Source organism: Tiliqua scincoides, chromosome 6 (genome assembly GCF_035046505.1).
Source record: "Tiliqua scincoides isolate rTilSci1 chromosome 6, rTilSci1.hap2, whole genome shotgun sequence".
In the NCBI taxonomy this organism is placed as follows: Eukaryota; Metazoa; Chordata; class Lepidosauria; order Squamata; family Scincidae; genus Tiliqua; species Tiliqua scincoides.
The window spans coordinates 53,743,258-53,761,535 of record NC_089826.1 but is presented as its reverse complement, the minus strand read 5'-3'; the positions used below and the strand labels follow the sequence as shown (position 1 = coordinate 53,761,535).

The 18,278-nt window shown below is 43.9% G+C and overlaps 1 protein-coding gene across 1 annotated transcript in view; it reads right to left on the bottom strand.

Moving 5' to 3' along the window:
* Nucleotides 1-18,278, bottom strand: part of GALNTL6 (polypeptide N-acetylgalactosaminyltransferase like 6) — a 629,228-nt gene that overhangs the window by 305,086 nt on the left and 305,864 nt on the right. Inside the window, exon 4 of the mRNA XM_066631983.1 lies at nt 14,887-15,053. Coding sequence (XP_066488080.1) covers nt 14,887-15,053 — 167 coding nt within the window. The remainder of the gene's footprint in view (nt 1-14,886; nt 15,054-18,278) is intronic.

The following is an 18,278-nucleotide window of genomic DNA, read 5'->3' as shown; positions in this document are numbered from 1 at the left end:
CCCCTGCTAGCCCCACTTTCCTGGGAGTAAGCCCCATTGACTATAATGGGACTTACTTCTGAGTAGACATGCCTAGGATTGGGCTTTTGATCACATTTTTCTGAAATACAGGAGCAGGCAATTGGGGGGGAAGAATGTGAGGCAAGTGGTTCTGGACCTTTGGAAGGTGCAGATGAGTGAGGGGAGGGACAGTAGGAGAGGCAATAACTGCAATTATGAGATGGGGGTAAAATGTGCCTGTGGGAGGGGGTGAGGTGGGGGAGGGGAGAGGAGGAGAGAGAAGTGCCAATTGCCTGCTCCTGTATTTGAGAAAAAAAGAGTGCAACCAAAAGCCCAATCCTAGGCATGTCTAATCAGAAGTAAGTCCCACAGGCACATTCCCCCCCCCCCCATGTCCCCAACAGCCTTTGGCTGCAATCCTAACCACACTTTCCTGAGAGTAAGCCCCATTGAACAAAATAGGACTTACTTCTGAGTAGACCTGGTTAGGATTGTGCCCTTTGTCATGCAATGATTTAATTGTATTAGTTATATTAATTAAAAATTAATTGTAATGTAGTAATTTAATGTAAGTAAAAAACTGGGAGTGTGCCTTGACAATTTTAGTGCCTTGACATTGTGCCGTGAGCCGAAAAAGGTTGAAAATGGCTGCTCTAGGATGAACTGAACAAGTACCAAATGCCACTTTGGCTACAGCTCTATAATTCATGATATGTTTTGTCACTAAAAAGACAAGCTATTTCAGTCATTTCAGATATTAAGTGAAAGTGAGCAGCTGAAGGAAAAAGTCAATGGAAATGCCAGGGCTTATCAAAGCACTCTGATTAATAAGTCCTTTGCTGTCCCCCCCACTCTCTTTACTCTTGTTAACAGGTACCTAGCAAATCATGTTGGGAGCACTACAAGATGCTCTCAGGATTTCCACTCAGCTGGAGGGCAAACATAGTTTCAACAGAGAACATACAAAAAAGAACTCCCAAAATCATATTTTTTCCTCTAATGGAAAATGAAAACAGATACAGGAAGCAACAAAACATCAGGCAATCACCCAAGGGCAAAGCAGAGGAAATAAGTACACATTTTTACGATTCTTAGTATTCTTAATCACAAGATTAAAGTACAACTTAAGTGCTTGCACTTCTGGCATTTGGCTCTCTGTCACTCTTTACCTCAAATTCAAAATCCTGGTCATGTTTGCAAACAATCCTTGCCATGCTAATTGTCCTGGAAGTGCAAGACCAAGTGTATGGACAGTGCCCCTGCTACTGATTAGAAGAACATCGGGAGGGCACACCCCTTTCTCCCAAGCCGATCACCAGGGAATGGAGAAAACAATCCTGAGCCCAATCCTGAGCTGCTCGGAGCACCCAGGCTCAGCGGCACCGAAAAGGGCTGCCGCCGAATCCTGATCCTCCTGCGCTACTGTGGGAGGCTCCTCGGGAGAAGGCGACATTCATCCCCTTCCCTGAGTAAGGTAAGCAGTCTCGCAATGGGGTTACTCACATTACCGCCAACGTAGAGTAAAGGCACTCATGTAGGGCACACAGTCCTCCACAAGCACCCTGGATCCTGCGGAGCTCAACTCCACGGATCCTCCTCCCGCCCGCCCTCAGGCATGCCTCCACCCAGCCCCCGCCGGCCTCCCCCCTCCCCGGAACGCCTCCCCGACGCCCCCTTCCACGCCCCCGCCTCCCATTCCGCAGCCCAGCGGTCCGGGAGACCGCCGAGCCACAGAACCTGGGCTGCCGCCCGGGGCTAGCCCAGCACAAGCCGGCGGTGAGCCCTGCAAATGTGCCTTACAGCACATTTGCGACTGTGGTAGGCGGCACGGAGCTGTGCCACCGACCACAGGATTGGACTCTCAGCCATCCAAGAGGAAAAGAACAGCAGCAGAAAAGCAGAAAAAGAAAAGTAGAGAGCTTGCTTTGCATCTCCTTTCCAGAAGAAACCCTGCTCTAATTGCCAGTTGCCCTGGGACTGTAAAAGTGAAGAGAAGGATACTGGCTTCTGCCACCAACCAGCAGGGCTAGGGCCACTGAATACCACTTCTGTAGAATGAGCAAAAAGAAGATCAGTCTGGACTTCTTTCGATATAAACGCTCATTTACAATTCACTGCTTTGTTATCACTATCCTGTTATCAAAGTGATCTCCATCTTTTCTACTCCATTTCCTTCCCTGTCTTTTTTAAAAAGTTAATTAGCCTGATGGTCAAACCTTTATCTCATTATTTGATTGATGTGGGCAACTTTTGGTAACTAAACTCTTTTTTTGGTCTAAACAGAGGGATTTTTATAGCACGACACTGTGCATTCTCACGATATTTGAATCTTTAGCCAGAAGCTAAAGAAGAATTTGATCCTTTTGCAACAAATTAGCTTTTCCAGTTTACGTTGTCTCAGGACTACAAAATCTGTGATGCAGTGTAATCTCAAGCAAAAAACACACATCTGATTCCATTCTTAGTATTCCACCGTTAGTACTGCACTATCAAAGTCTGAAGAAAGAAAGGGGATGAGAAGGCTGCTGATGGAGGTAATAGGATCTGGTGCATGAAATTGCCGCCTGATCCACCCCCTTTGGCAGCCTCCTTGCCCCATTTCTCCCTCCTCCCCACCCAGTTTTACCCACTTGCCATCTCCTCCCTGCCGAATTTTGCCTCCTTCCCACCTCACTGCTGTCTTACTTGTTCCAGCAGCCATTCTGGAAGGCATTCTGGAGTGGAGGGAGGTCAGGTGGAGGACAGGGTGGGTCCAAGAGGGAGTGGTGCCAAGATCCGGCACTTAGGCCAGAACCTAATTCTAATGCCGGGCTGCTCAGGTGGTGCTCTGCGCCACCTAAAGAGGTAGCCCCATTTGGCCCAATGCCAGGTTACTCAGGGTAAGGGGAATTCCCTTGCCCTGAGCTGTGCCAGCCCCAGCCCTGCTCTGGATGCAAAGGAGGGCAGGTTATGATTGGGCTCTGAATCTCCTTTCCCTCTGAAGCCTCCTGATCAATCTCCCCCCCCCCCCAAATTGGTCCTGCATATCAAAAGGAGTGTGCTTCTTTTTAGTGCAGCTGCATCAGTGGAGGGCAAGGAAAGACAGGACCAAGTTCTTAGTCACTGAGGTCTTTTCTCTACCATTTTTGTTCATTTAATATACATCAGGTCAGGGACCACATCATTTCACTGATGGGTTTAGTGTTACTTTTTTCAACAAACTCTGTGTTTCCAATAAATAAATGTTAAACAGTATTATTAGTACAGTTTGAGACTAATTATTCTTGTGGGTTCCATTCCAAGCACTCTTGTGGATTTAAAAAAAATGCACTATAGCCAATCAATTTAAAAAACAAAGTTTCTTTGCTCCAGTGATTGAAAAACAGCCTGGCTGACCTTTTGACTCTAAGATAAGAGTCATTAAGAAGACAATCCATCAGCACTTCACTCAGCCCCTCCCTTCGCCAATGCAAAATGATCAAGTTCCTTTCATGTGCTGGGGAAAGGGAGGGGTCCGAAGGAGAGAGAAGGATTGATGGATTGTTAGCCTGCTGCCCTCTCTCTCTCTCTCTCATTAAGGAGGCTGTTGTTAAAGGACTGTTCAGTTTTTTAAACTCATTTTAAAGGGATGCATTTTTCCCCTTCTCCAGGAATCAGCACATTCTTTCTCATTTGCAGGGGGCCATTTGTGTTGAGTCAAATCCATGTACAAAAATCAGTGTATAAATAGGCTGGACCTGTAATTATACTTATGATTGCTCAGTCCCATTAGCATCAATTAGACCCATTTAAGTACATTGGCGTATGCGTGATTTTTTCCCACACCCAAATTAATTATTTCAGTACTTTGGGCAAAATAAATTAGGAATTACGAAGTAATATGTGCTTACAGTTTTCTACATGTGCACTTACTGCTTCTTTTTTATCTTTTTCCAATGCATTTGAGACAACGGACTGGATATTGCACAAAAATACTGGTCATAGGGAAAATAAGTGTCAGGCATTTACATCTTTCTGTTAATTTAATCATGCTTATCCAGAAGGGACAACTCATGTGTGAGTGTTTTTTTCCCCTTAGATTTAACACAAGATAATTGATTGACCTTTTCACTTTTAAATGAAGGATCTCAGACACAACCAGAAGCACCATCCGGTCACATCCAGGAGATACTTCCATCCTTCCAGAAATGGGTTCAGCCCCCACAATGAATCAAATCTGTGGGTGCTGAACCCGCAAATAAGGACGGCCAACTGTAGTATAATAACTAGGCAACTGAACTGGGAAGTCTCTTTCATGAACTCACTAAATAGCCTTTGGCAAAACACTCATCCTCAGTACCCCATCTTTACCGTGGGGTTAATAAAACTGAATTAACTTTCACAGTGGGGCAAAAAATCCTGACTTTACCAATGATATCTGAATAGGTGGTGATTAATGTACAGATTAATTGTGGTAGACAACTGTGGAAAAGGCAAAATCTATGCAAGGGATTACAGTGAGGCCTCCTGATGCATAGGGATTTGGTTCCAAAAACCCCTCCCCCCCGGTGGATAAGGAATTCTGCAGATGTTAGGATCCACTCCCAAAGCTTGCAGAATTACATACAGCCTCCAGAGGTCTCTTCTGGGTTGCACTGGGCCACCAACCCAATGTATTGGCTTCCACGAACCTTAGAATGGCCCACAGAAATTATTTCTGGTCAAATGGGAAGTAACCTTGAAAACTGAAAATAGCTTCTAGAGGCTTCTTATGGACATTCTGAGGCCTGCAGAGGCCAATAGAATGGGTTGTCAGTTCAGCCAGGAGAGGCCTCCAGTGGTTCCAGGTAAGTAACTGCAGGGACCTTCCAGAGGCATCCATTTGGACCCTTTGTATCTGTGGATGGTTAAATCCATGGTTATAGGACCTGCAGATGCAGAGAGTCCACTGTAAGGAATTGCAAATAAAATAGCCAGTAAAATAAAAATTGAGGGTGAAACTGCATTTGGGATATTGTGCACAGTTCTAATTGTCCCATCTAAAAAGGATATTAAAAACTAGAAAAGTTTCAGAAAAGGCAACCAAAATAATTAGGCACGTGCTTCAGAATCTCCTTGTCTATGTTCCAATTATACCTTGTACTGCTCCTGATATAAATGCAAAAGTAAATGTATGTGCATTTCTGGCCATTGTACAACTGAGGGCGCAATCCTGAGGCACCCTTGGGCCTGCGAAAGTCCCTTGTGCTGGCCCAGGAGGGTCACAAATGTGCTGTAAGGCACGTCTGTGCCTCCTTGTGAGATGGCTAGGCCTGTGGAGGCTGACTTAAGTTTCCGTTTCAATGGAGGTACCAAGTCTTGTGTCAGTCGAGTGGAGAGGAGGTGGGAGGGAGGCGTTCTGGGGAGGGTGAGTGATGGGTTACTCCGGGGGCAGGCGAGAAGCGGGAGGCAGGGCTTGGTTCCAGCAGTTATGCCAGATCCCAACCCCGTTCCCTGAGCAGCGTGGAGTAGCTTCAAGCCACTCCGCTCTTCTCCAACTTGTGCCACCTCAGGCTGCAGTAGTTTACCTGGGGTAAGGGGAAGAGTTTCCCCTTACCTTCGGCTGAGCCACTGTGGTGCCCTATCTCACGCTAGTGTAGGGTCCCACCCCTGGAGGGGCCTGGAGCAGGCTTGTTCTACCCCCAGGGAGGCTTCAGATTGGCTGGAGGGGGATGGGGTTCCAGCACCCTTGTCCTCCTCCCTAGCAGAGCTGCCAAACCTGGCTTAGGAGCAGGAGCCGTTCACCTCACAGCTCCCTGCTTCACACTGACTGCCTCTCATCCCTGGCTTCCTTGTTTTATGGAGCAAGCCTGCCCCCATTGGCCCCTCCCCTTCCTCCAGGTGGGGCAGAAAAAGCTTTTTCTTTTCCTGGCTTGTTTCCTTCAGTGTTACCTGTTTGCCTCGCCAGCCTCCCCTGTCTGGTTGGGGTGAGCCAACCTTCTTTGCCCCCCTCAAGGGCAGGGAAGCCTCCCCACCCTTGGCATGGGGTGCCTGCTCCAGGGTAAGTCGGGGGTCAGGGCATCTGGGGGGGGGGCTTGACAGCTGGTTACAGCACACGCCTCCTGGCTTGCCTGTTCCAGCACAAGATCGGATTGTGCCCTAAATGGTGCAGTTCTACACATGTTTTTCCTTTGTCAACTTGACCAAAAAAAAGAGGCTGCCTCCCTGCAATAGTAGTGATATAGTGATATTGTATGATACTGCAGTCTTTCCTTTAGAGGAGAAGAAATATACCAACCACGGAAGATCAACTGGAATTAGAAAATTATGCACAATGCGTGTACAATTTTCTGCAATAAAGGCCTCCTGGAAATAGATAATAATAAATGTCTCTTAAACATCAGAGGCAAATACGCTTGCCCCAAAGTCAAAGCCAAGCAGTCAGAAGCCTGTACCATATCAACAAAATATTGACCAAAGTAGCTGTCGGAAAGCAAAACTGATGAGCTTCCACGTGCAATAAAATAAATCATACAACTAATTACTTGGGAAGAGTGTTTACTTCTGAATTTTAACCAGGATCTTTTGTTTTTCTGCACCCCTCAAGAAATTCACTGTGTTGATGAGAACATCAATTCCTTCAATCAAATTATTCAATGCTTTGGACCTGTCAAATGAAAATGGGTACTTGATTCAAATGCCAAAGGCAGTGATTGTTGATTAGCCATGGACAAGAACACCTACAATGCAATGTATTAAATGGACATGATATATTAATGAGTGAAAGAAATAGCATAGAATAGTGGCTATCATCAGTCTAGTGGCTATTGAGGAAAAGAAGATATTATGGAAACAGGGTGCAGACTGGCAGGACCTTAAACTACTAAGGACGCAATCCTAACCCCTTATGTCAGTACTTTCCAGTGCTGACATAAGGGCAATGCAGCTCTGAGGTAAGGGAACAAACATTCCCTTACTTTCAGGAGGCTTCCGTGAGTGACACCCAACTGCAGGATGCAGCACATGTCCCATTGGCACCGCTATGCCAGTGCTGGAAAGCACTGACATAAGGGGTTAGGATTGCACCCTAATTGAATGAATTTTAACAAAGGAGTCATGTGGAATATCTTATGTATAGAGTGATTATATAGAAGTTCAACACAATATACTAGTCTGCTGAACGAATGCCTCAGTCCACCAAGTCACAGGTACTTCAATTGATAACACATAAGTAGAAATACCTTTGTAGCACAGTCCAATGCATGTCTATTCAGAAATAAGTCCCATTGTGTTAAATGGGTCTTTCTCCCAGAAAAATATGTATAGGATCACAGTCTTTATCTTTTATAAAGGAATTCTTTTTGAGTAATCTTTGTTTTCCTTCTCTTTTGCCTCCCTTAATACCTTTAACAACTGAACTTTAAACTGTTGTGAGTTTAATGGAAGATAATGGCATGTGAGCTAACAGCTAATGCTGGTCGTATGTGACTTGATTTTATGGGCTCAAAGAATCTCAAATATTTCTCATGCATCCAGGACAATGCTATTTGTTGCCTGACCTGGAGAACTGGAAGAAGTACAGCAGGCATAGTCATTCTGCTTGCTCCTTGAAGGGCTTGGAATCAGAGACAAGTCTTACATTACATTGGCAGTTGTTTCTTCCATAGGATTAAACCACACATCGCGCAGACTCCTTGCAAAAGTTTCCAGGTATTCCACCTCTAGATGCTGAAAGCATATTCCTCTAGCAGAATCAAAACAAATACAGGCATGCCCCCTTATCCGCAGGGGGTTCCATTCTGAACCCCTCCCCTGCTGTACATATATGAAACTGTGAAAATGGGTGAACGCCTGTCCCTGAGGTCCAGGGGGCCACCCCCCCCCCGGAGGCAAGAGGAGGAGAGTCTGAGCTCAGCAGAGGGTGTAGATGTCTGTTCCTGGCCTCTGCCAGGCTCAGACTGAGCTCTCTAATAGAAAAAAAACCAAAAACAACTTCCAGTTTCACAGAGAAACCAAAAGTGACATTTTTAATGTCGTATAAGGCATTTAAAACATCACTTCCAGATGTCCTTCCACCTCTGCTGAACTCAAACTCCCCTCCAGTGGGGTAGTGTGCGTGTTGGGGGCAGGACCCAATTCACAAATAACTGAATCTGTGGATTCAGGATCCGTGGATATGGGGACCCCCTGTATATGCCTTTTTATTGGGTTTATGTTCAGATGGGAGGCTTTAGAGTGGAGGCCAGGCAAATCTATACTTGCATTGATGAGGATAGTTGCAAGAGAATGAGATGTGCAGGGTAAAATTTAGAAAATAAAGTTTTAGACACCAGTTGAAAATTCAACTGTAGACACTTGGAGAGAATTCAGTTGTATATGTCAGTAGTATTACTGCCTTTTCATCCAATTAACAACATGTCTTGGTAGGTAAAGAAAGCTACTGCAGAAGCCTAGAGTAGGAAAAGGCACAGCTGCTTGACAAATGGGGATTGCAAGATTACTCACTAGGCATCCTCTATTAACTGTTGACAGGATTGGCAGTGCTAATGCAGACATTAAGAAAAGAACAAAAGGCAGACTTGCAAAGGTCATGATTTGCATATCATCAAAACCTGTGTTTCTAGCTATTCTTGTGACCACCACAGAACAGATTAATCCCTCTAAAAGCAAGCTAAACCAATTATGCCAAAAGGTCTGTCACATGTCAATTAGACAATTTTATAGTGCTCTGGAATGCAAAACAAAAGTTGATGCAGACACCAAGAGAAGTGTGTACATGATTGTGAAATTAAAAATGACATTTGGGGTAGAAATTTAGCTACAAGGTGGGACCATACACTATTTACCTAAACAATAAAACTGGAAAAGTTTTTTTCCACAAAGTTATATACAATTTAATTTCTATATATATAATTCCATTTGATCATATTCCACTTTAATGTACTTCCAGTTGTTCCAGAGCCATTTTCTTGATTAAAAAGGTAAGTCTTGCCTCACGAACCTTATAGAATTCTTTGAAAAGGTCAACAGGCATGTGGATGCGGGAGAACCCGTAGACATTATATATCTGGACTTTCAGAAGGCGTTCGACACAGTCCCTCACCAAAAAAAACTCCACAGTCAGGGAATTAGAGGACAGGTTCTCTCATGGACTGAGAACTGGATGAAGACCAGGAAACAGAGAGTGGGTGTCAATGGGCAATTTTCACAATGGAGAGAAGTGAAAAGCGGTGTGCCCCAAGGATCTGTCCTGGGACCGGTGCTTTTCAACCTCCTCATAAATGACCTAGAGACAGGGTTGAGCAATGAGGTGGCAAAGTTTGCAGACAACACCGAACTTTTCCGAGTGGTGAAGACCAGAAGTGATTGTGAGGAGCTCCAGAAGGATCTCTCCAGACTGGCAGAATGGGCAGCAAAATGGCAGGTGTGCTTCAATGTCAGTAAGTGTAAGGTCCTGCACATTGGGGCAAAAAATCAAAACTTTAGATATAGGCTGATGGGTTCTGAGCTGTCTGTGACAGATCAGGAGAGAGATCTTGGGATGGTGGTGGACAGGTCGATGAATGTCGACTCAATGTGCGGCGGCAGTAAAGAAGGCCAATTTTATGCTTGGGATCATTAGAAAAGGTATTGAGAACAAAACGGCTAATATTATAATGCTGTTGTACAAATCAATGGTAAGGCCACACCTGGAGTATTGTGTCCAGTTTTGGTCACCGCATCTCAAAAAGGACATAGTGGAAATGGAAAAGGTGCAAAAGAGAGCGACTAAGATGATTACTGGGCTGGGGCACCTTCCTTATGAGGAAAGGTTACAGCGTTTGGGCCTCTTCAGCCTAGAAAAGAGGTTCCTGAGGGGGGACATGATTGAGACATACAAAATTATGCAGGGGGATAGACAGAGTGGATAGAGAGATGCTCTTTACACTTTCACATAACACCAGAACCAGGGGACATCCACTAAAATTGAGTGTTGGGAGAGTTAGAACAGGCAAAAAATATTTCTTTACTCAGCGTGTGGTTGGTCTGTGAACTCTTTGCCACAGGATGTGGTGATGGCATCTGGCCTGGACGCCTTTAAAAGGGGATTGGACAAGTTTCTGGAGGAAAAATCCATCACAGGTTACAAGACATGATGTGCATGTGCAACCTCCTGATTTTTAGAAATGAGCTATGTCAGAATGCCAGATGCAAGGGACGGCACCAGGATGCACGTCTCTTGTTATCTGGTGTGCTCCCTGGGGCATTTGGTGGGGCCGCTGTGAGATACAGGAAGCTGGACTAGATGGGCCTATGGCCTGATCCAGTGGGGCTGTTCTTATGTTCTTATAATTCTGAATATAGGTGAGCGTTGCTTTGTGGCACTCTGACCAGAAACTGGCCACATATGCGACACCGCTGCTGATTCCTGCTCACACACACCCCAAAGCCTTCGAAATTGAGGACAGCTGTGCTCCCCTTGTCTCTGGAAGTTTTTCTGAGCCTCCCAGAGCCAGAATGCATCCACGGGCTGCCTCTGCAAGGCTCAGAGTGTCTGAATTGGAATGTCTAGGAAATTGGAAGCTGCGTGTCCTGCACAATTTGGGCATTCTGAGCGTCCCAGAGGCAGTGCGTGGTTGCTGTGTGAGGCTCAGAAAAGCCTCTGGAGGCGAGGGGAGTGCAGCTTTCCCTTGTATTCAGAGGCTTCATATAGCATCAAACCTCGCTTGACGACAGGGGTCCCTGTCACTAAGTGACACACAACTGCATTTTCTTTTATCTCACTTGGATTTCTTAAAAAATATGCATTCTCTTCATCTGATTAAGCAAATACATTGACATAATAATGTTAACACTGAGAGTATTAGAAGTGCTGGACGCCTGTGGAAACGTTTTCGTCTTGTTTCATCTCCTTGGGAAGTATATTGTACTCCCCTCCACATTTCTTCTTCCTCTCTGACCCCCTTGTCCTTTTCTGAACCAGATAATGGGAGTAGTGGAAGGAGAAGTAGGAACAGTGGAGGAAAGCAGGCAGACAGAAATGGGCACTCCCTCCACCAGTCTGCTGCCTAAGGCGACTGCTTCAGTTGGCCTCATGGATGGGCCAGCCCTGCATAAATCTGACCCAGTCATTCAAAACAGAAAAAACTGAATAGTCAAATGTTCTATACAATGGCTTAGCTTTCTGTTCCTTTCCCCTCCCCAGTCCCAGCTCTCTCATTTGCGTCCTATTACATTTTTAAAGTGCAGTTGTCGTTCCAGTTTTCTATGATCTAAATGTCAGAATTTACTGCTGGTTATGCATGAAGAGTCTACAGATTTCTGGGTTTGGATACTAAAGCTGCAAAGGAAATGTGTATAAAATCTAGGTACACAAATTAACTTTTCTGAAGTCGTTTGGCAAAAAGCTCAACGGAGTGCTATTCACGAAAACATTTTTCTTGTCTGTCATCAAGGGCCCTTTATATGCACTAAGTAGGAAATAGACAGTCGTTCTCTTCATCTGTTTTTACAGCCCTTTCAAGGTACTAAACATTTACCACCTTGCTAAATAATTGCATTTCTAATGAGTGTGCTTGTCTCTTGGCAATTTCTTCTCAGCCGACTGTTGCAGAAAAGTTTTAAGTAATAAAGGGTCTTATGAGGCAATGACAAAGTCTCAGTCACTCTGAAAACATTTTAAAGAAACACAGATAGCATGTTAGAAGACCAAAACCCTTATTCTTTACCCCTGAAGCACAAGGAACTTGAAAGTACCACAGAACAGGTGGAAAGTTTATCTCCCCAGTGCAGCAAGAACCCAACATTTTCACAACGGTTACCTGATGGAAGTTCATGCCTGCATTTAACAAGCCAGAGCAATTATTTTTCCCCTGCATCGTAAGCTCAAGTGCAGAACACATTTGCATGTGTTACCATAGTAACTTGCATTGGCACACAATGCCAGTACAGAGTGGCTGCCTTCATTTTTTGCTGGTATGGTGCACTAAAAGTGTGCTACTATGGCAACAGGAGTTAACACATGCGCACATTGCCATAACAGGTACAAGGAGGAAGCTACAGAAGGAGGCAGGTTTGACTGTACAACCCTTCCGAGTGATAGCTTTGGGCAGCATAGTTTTATGTACAGCACATTTTAGGCCTGTGGAAGATTTTTAATGCTCTTCATCAGGGTTCTCACTCAGGCCCAGTTTACACAATCAAGAGAATAAAGCAGTAAAGATTTCCTTATGATTTACTATTTGAAACTGCACTCAGCTCAGTGCTTCCCTCCAACAAAGTTCTTCAACACACAATATAGCACAGCAAATACCCCCTAGAAAACATAAATTAGAAAACAGCATAAAAACAATATATTGGTTAAGCAGTTTTGACTGAAACTCTATTATGAACTTGGCTTTTTGTGTACAATAAGATTTAGCAACTTTTAGGGTGCAATCCTAACTAACTTTCCAGCACTGGGGTAAGTGCAATACATCTCTGAGGTAAGGGAACAAACATTTCCTTACCCTGAGGTGGCCCCTGTGACTGTCACCCAACTGCAGGATGCAGCACTAGCACAGCTATGCTGGAAAGTTGGTTACGACTTGGGCCTTAGCGTCTTGCAATGACAAAGAGGCTCTGTAAGTCACGGGATGTAGTTACCTTTGCAGGATTAACCACCTTGGAGTATATCCAAACTAGGCGATCCGCTGGTGGAGAGTGCCGCAAATGTACCATAAGGCATGTTTGCCCACCTGGAGAGTAAGCAGTGCTGGTGGGGAAGCCTGTGCCACCTCACCAACACTGCAGCCAAGCCTTCCACCTGACAGAGCAGATAAGGTGGTTTGGAGGCAGGGGTTGTTTCTGGTTGGGGGATAGTGGAAGAGGGCAGAAGCAGCAGAGTAGGCCTCCACTATATTCTAACCACCTTCCAGCATTACAGGGGACCCTTTGGACTTTCACCTGCTATTTAGAAGGCACAGATCTGAGTAGCCCCATAGGTTAAGCTGGTGCATTATTTAGCATGAAGGGAAAAATATCCCCTTACCCTGATGAGACCTTCAGCCTTTCACGAAGCTGTGTTGATCAGAGTGAAGGTGATGTGGCCCCGCTCTGCCAGCACAATTTAGAATTGGTCAGTTGGTCAGGGTTGGTGAGGATGGGCAACCAGATAATAAATTATTCTGGAATAGAGTTTATTCATTTCTGGAACAACAAAGTTCAAGACAACGCACACCCATTTGCATGAGTCAGGCTGCTCTGAATAGCTGTTTTGATATGCATTGGGTTCCGCAGATAAATAAGAATGAATAACTTACACTGCATTTAACATTTAGGTTACATGCTCAGTGTTGTGATATTTTTCATATTGCAAAAAATTATTTTCTGTCCTCCTTTGTTTGTGGCTTATGTCCAATTTTATACAACAATGTACTGTAATGTATACGTACATACGTAAAAAGCTCACCAAAATGACACTGCGTTAGCTAGCTCGAAAAGCTTTTGGCCATAGCACAGGTGCTTTCAAGGGTGTGTTATTGGATTCATATATTTATATGACTGAAAGTACATTATATGTACTTAAGCTACATAATATGAAGTCCATCAAAATCCACAAGGCAAGGGGATGACAGTGATGAGAAACCAAGAGAGAGCCCTGATTCATATCAACTTGACATTAGCTTCAAAATTGCCAGACACAAGTTCCAAGACACATTCCACCACCACATTGCTCCATCTTCCCTTCCTTTCAGTCACAAACCTCCTTGCCATAATCAGAATCACTTTGCCATAACATGGGGTTCCCTTTGATATGAGATCAGGTTTGTTCAAAAAATCTAATATCGAAAGTAATTCCATCCAAGATGTAATTCAAAACTACAATGCATCTAAGAGGTGAACAGGTAATTAAAATGCATTTGTAAGCCCAATCCTGTTGGACTGCCCCACCAGTGGAATGGATGTTCTGCCAGCACTAAATGCTGCAAAGCAGCTGTAAAGCACGCCATTTTGTGGCAGCTGCTGCAACTGGCCTGGCAGCAATGCGATTTTTGGGAGATATGCTGTCATTAAAGGTCCATTATTTATCATTGGAGAAAGACATGTTATGCTCAGAATGGTCAGTGACAAAAGACGAAGAGGACGTCAAAGAATGCATTGACTGCATGTAATCAAATCAGACACTGGCCAAAAGATAAAGCAACTGAAAGAAGCTTTACAAGATCGGAAATCATGGAGAGAGCCGGCTCATGGAATCGCCAAGGGCCGTACACAACTGAATGGGTAATTTGATTTGAAAAGTCCATAGGACTGGACTGTTAGAATTTAATTCTAAGCACACTTAAAAGAAAATAGGAAGTACCCTTGGACTAATAAACATTCCTAGGATTGCAATGGTAAGCTGCAAGCACTACTAAGCACTACTAAGCTGCAAGCACAACTCTGTCCAGTATTCATGCCATGAAGCTAGGACAACCAATATTCAGATGCAAGTTTTGCTTTCTACACTCCAAGGATGAAATTACAATGCTGCCTTTCTAATACACCACTCTATTTTGGCACCACAGTTAAATCAAGCTGTCTCATACAATAAAATGCAAAGTGGAAAATCTTATAAACAGCTTCCCCAAAAGGTCAAAGTTAATAGGTTTTTATGTAGAGGAATAACACTGAGCAAAAAAGATGTTTTCAGTATTAGTTATCTGGAAAACTGTAGACCCCATACATGAGTTCAGCCATGCTATTTTAGGAAAAGGACACATGAGTCTCTTAAACCTTCTTTTGCCCTTGGTATAAAATATATCAGACACCGGATGAAAACAAACAAACAGACCAGTCTAACTATGAATACTTAATCGAATGTTCAAGTAAACCATAGTCAAATAGATTTTTTTTTTTTAATTTTCCTAGGGGGAAATCGATTTTGTTACGATACCAATTAGAACTACAATCTGCAACCTGTGAAAGTATTTATCCTATTAGTCTTACCTCTGTCGCTGAAATCGTCCACGAGAATGATTTCTGCTATCAGGTTATCTGGAGTCCTGTTGATAATACTGTGTATGGTTCGCAAGAGTGAAGTCCAACCTTCATTATGAAATGGGATAATTATGCTAGTGTTGGGAAGCATCTCCAAGTATAGCTTGTGCTTACAGCTGAAAACAAAAGATGGAGGGGAAGGTTGTTTAAGAATATAATACAGAATAACAGACTAGAAACCACCTTCTCAACCATTTCTCCAGCATAACCATCATTTTTGTTTCTTAGGATACAATCCTAAGCAACTTTTCAGCACTGACATAGCTGTGGCAGTGGGGCATGTGCTGCATCCTGCAGTTGGGGGACAGTCATGGAGGACTCCTTAACGTAAGATAATATTTGATCCTTTACCTTGGAGTTGCATTGCCCTTATGTCAGTGCTGGAAAGTGGGTTAGGATTGCAGCCTTAGTTAATTAACCGGGATATGAAATAGGCAAATACAGAAACCTCCCATTCCTAATTCGGACCAACATCCGATTCTGGAAATCAGACAACTCTTTCATTAGGAATTGACATTTGAAGAACAATCCCCTAATGCCACATATTCCAGACAGAAAATATTTTGTAAAATAATAAACAAACATTCTTGCTTCAGACCATATTGCTCTTTGTTCTCTGCAAAGACTCTGTACAACAAACATCCTCCTCAGTTCCATGCATGTTTACATAGCAGAAAGACCAATCTGGGCTCAGTAGATTTTACTCTCAGTTACGTGTACACACAATCAGCCATGGGTCCACAGTGTCTTAGGGCCCAATCCTATCTAACTTTCCAGTGCTGATGTAGTGGCAATGCAGCCCTGAAGTAAGGGGACAAGTGTTCTCTTATTGAGAGAAGGCCTCCATAACTGTCACCCCTCCACAATGTTGGTACGGCTGCATTGGTGCTGGAAAGTTGGATAGCATTGGGTCCTTATTTAGCATATTTACATCCCAATCCTATGCACACTTACCTGGGAGTAAGTCCAATTGACTATAATGGGATTTACTTCTGAGTAATACATAAGATTGGGCTGCAAGTCCTGTATTTTCATTTTCAAAGTCAGGAATGTGGGCTGGTTCAGTGGCAGTGGTGGCTGCCAAATCCTAACCCCTTTCTGAGCTCAGTCTGCATTCATGGGTCAATGTGGATTTATGCAAGCAATTTTGCTCATGCGGGTTCAAGTTTACCACTGAACTGGCAGGGGCATGGCCAAGGGTTTAAGCCAGGGGAAGGGAACATAAGGCCAAAATTCCCCCATGCGATTCAGGGGGCACCATATTGGCTGCATCATCATGGGGGGGGGGGAATGTAGGATTGGGCCCTTAGTTAAAAGGCTTAATCATATTCAGACACCACACCAACGTTGCATGGATGCCAATGTGATGCCGGTCATATCCTAAGCCTGTCACAACAGTGCCCACACCAGCACAGTCCTTGCACTAATGCTGGTTGTTTGTGTTTGTGCAAAGTGCTTCCTTTGTGTGCCAAGTGACCTTTCATCCTCCATGAATTTGTCTAATTCCCTTTGAAAGCCATCCAAAATAATGGGTCACATACCTACTGGAAGGAAATTCTAAAGGACTGCAAATCCTAACCACATTTCCTGAGAGTAAGCCCCATTGAACAAAACAGGACTTACTTCTGAGTACACCTGGTTAGGATTGTGCCTTAGATTAGTTATGTGTTGTGTCAAGGACTTCCTTTTGTCAGTGTCAAATCTCCCATCAATCAGTTTCATTCAATGTCTCCTAGTTCTGTTATTAGGAGAAAGGGAGGCAAACTTCTCTTCATTCATTTTCATCAATTAGAGATGGGTTGATGAAGAGCTCATCAGACAGTCATGTGTGAGCTACCATCATGTGTGAACTGGACTGTGGATATAAGATGAAATGAATGCATGGAGAGAGGAGTTCTACAATTTGGGCATAAGTTTCAAGATGGTAGTCTTATTCAGCATAATTCATCAGGAAGGAGGACATCTACAACATATGTAGCTTAGAGCTTCCTGAGTCAAAACCAATGCCTACAATTCAAGCCTTCCTGCTTCACTTTCACTTTCAAGGCATGCATATTTAAAAGGATAGGCGGAAGCTAATGCCATTCCGGCAAAGCAACTAAATCTGCTCAGGATAATCAGCACCATTAAATGTAAAGTGTAACTGCAAATATGCCTCTGGAGATAACTGGAGATAATCAGTGGGCAAGTGCAAATGAACGTCCAAAGGTAAATGGAAAGGCATAATAGTATTTCATGAACTTCTTCATTAGGTACAGACTACATTTATATACTGCCAGTCACAAAATTACAGGCTTAAAAGTTCATCGTTTTACAACAGCATCATACAAGCGCCTTGAGTAGTGAGGCAACTCTGAAGCCAAGCAATGTCCAACAAATGAATAGTCTTTGTAATGGACTATGAAATTGATCTCATACTTGTCAATCAAAACACTAGAGTTCCATTATTCACTTTCTAATGACTCATGGTGACACCCATAAATACACTGTATTCATCCACTGCTTATGCCTAAACTACTTAAGAAGCAGCTGCCTCTAATGAATAGCTTGTACTAAAGCGGCTCACTGGAGACACCTCTGAAAAAATTGGTCATCATAAATTTCAAGGAGATTGTACGGTGTATGGAGAAAACAGTGAAAATGGGGAAACAGTGAAACCAACACAAAATGGGCCAACTCTTCAATGCTATTATCCAGTCCCAAGACACCAAAATGGCATTTGCGTATTTGAGGAGCTGGGCAAGAATTCAAGGCAACTTCTAGTGTGGTGAAAGTGCTGGTTTCACTTTTGAAGAAATGAGCTCTGAACAAATTACACCTCCCAGGGGAAAATCTCCCTCCTGTTTCTGTCTCTAAACTCATGGACTTATTCAGTAAATTCCACCCCACACAGCAAAATTCATAAGTATTCATTCTGAGAAACTCCACTTATGAAAATAAAATAAGATGTAAATAGTTAACATTGGATAGATGAGCACATTTTAGGTATTTGGCAGCCCAATCCTAACTCAGATGCCATCTGGCGGTGCAGCAGTGCTGAAATAATTGCTGCTGTATCCTGTGGGGACAGGGAGGCAGCTGGAGGTCTCCTTGTGTTGAGATCTAACATGCCTAATGGGTGACTCAGATCTAGACCAGCTCAAATGCTGGTGCAGAAACAAGTAGCCCCATGTGGGGCTTTCAGGGTCAGAATGGGGGTTAAGATGTGGTGGAGGAGCCATCTCCCTCCTGGGACTAAATAGATGCCTTTTACACCCTCCCCACCCTTGGTCCACCCTCTCTGCCTCACCACTACCACCTGGTGATGCCCTTACCTGGGTTGGCAGGTGCTGCTCCAATGA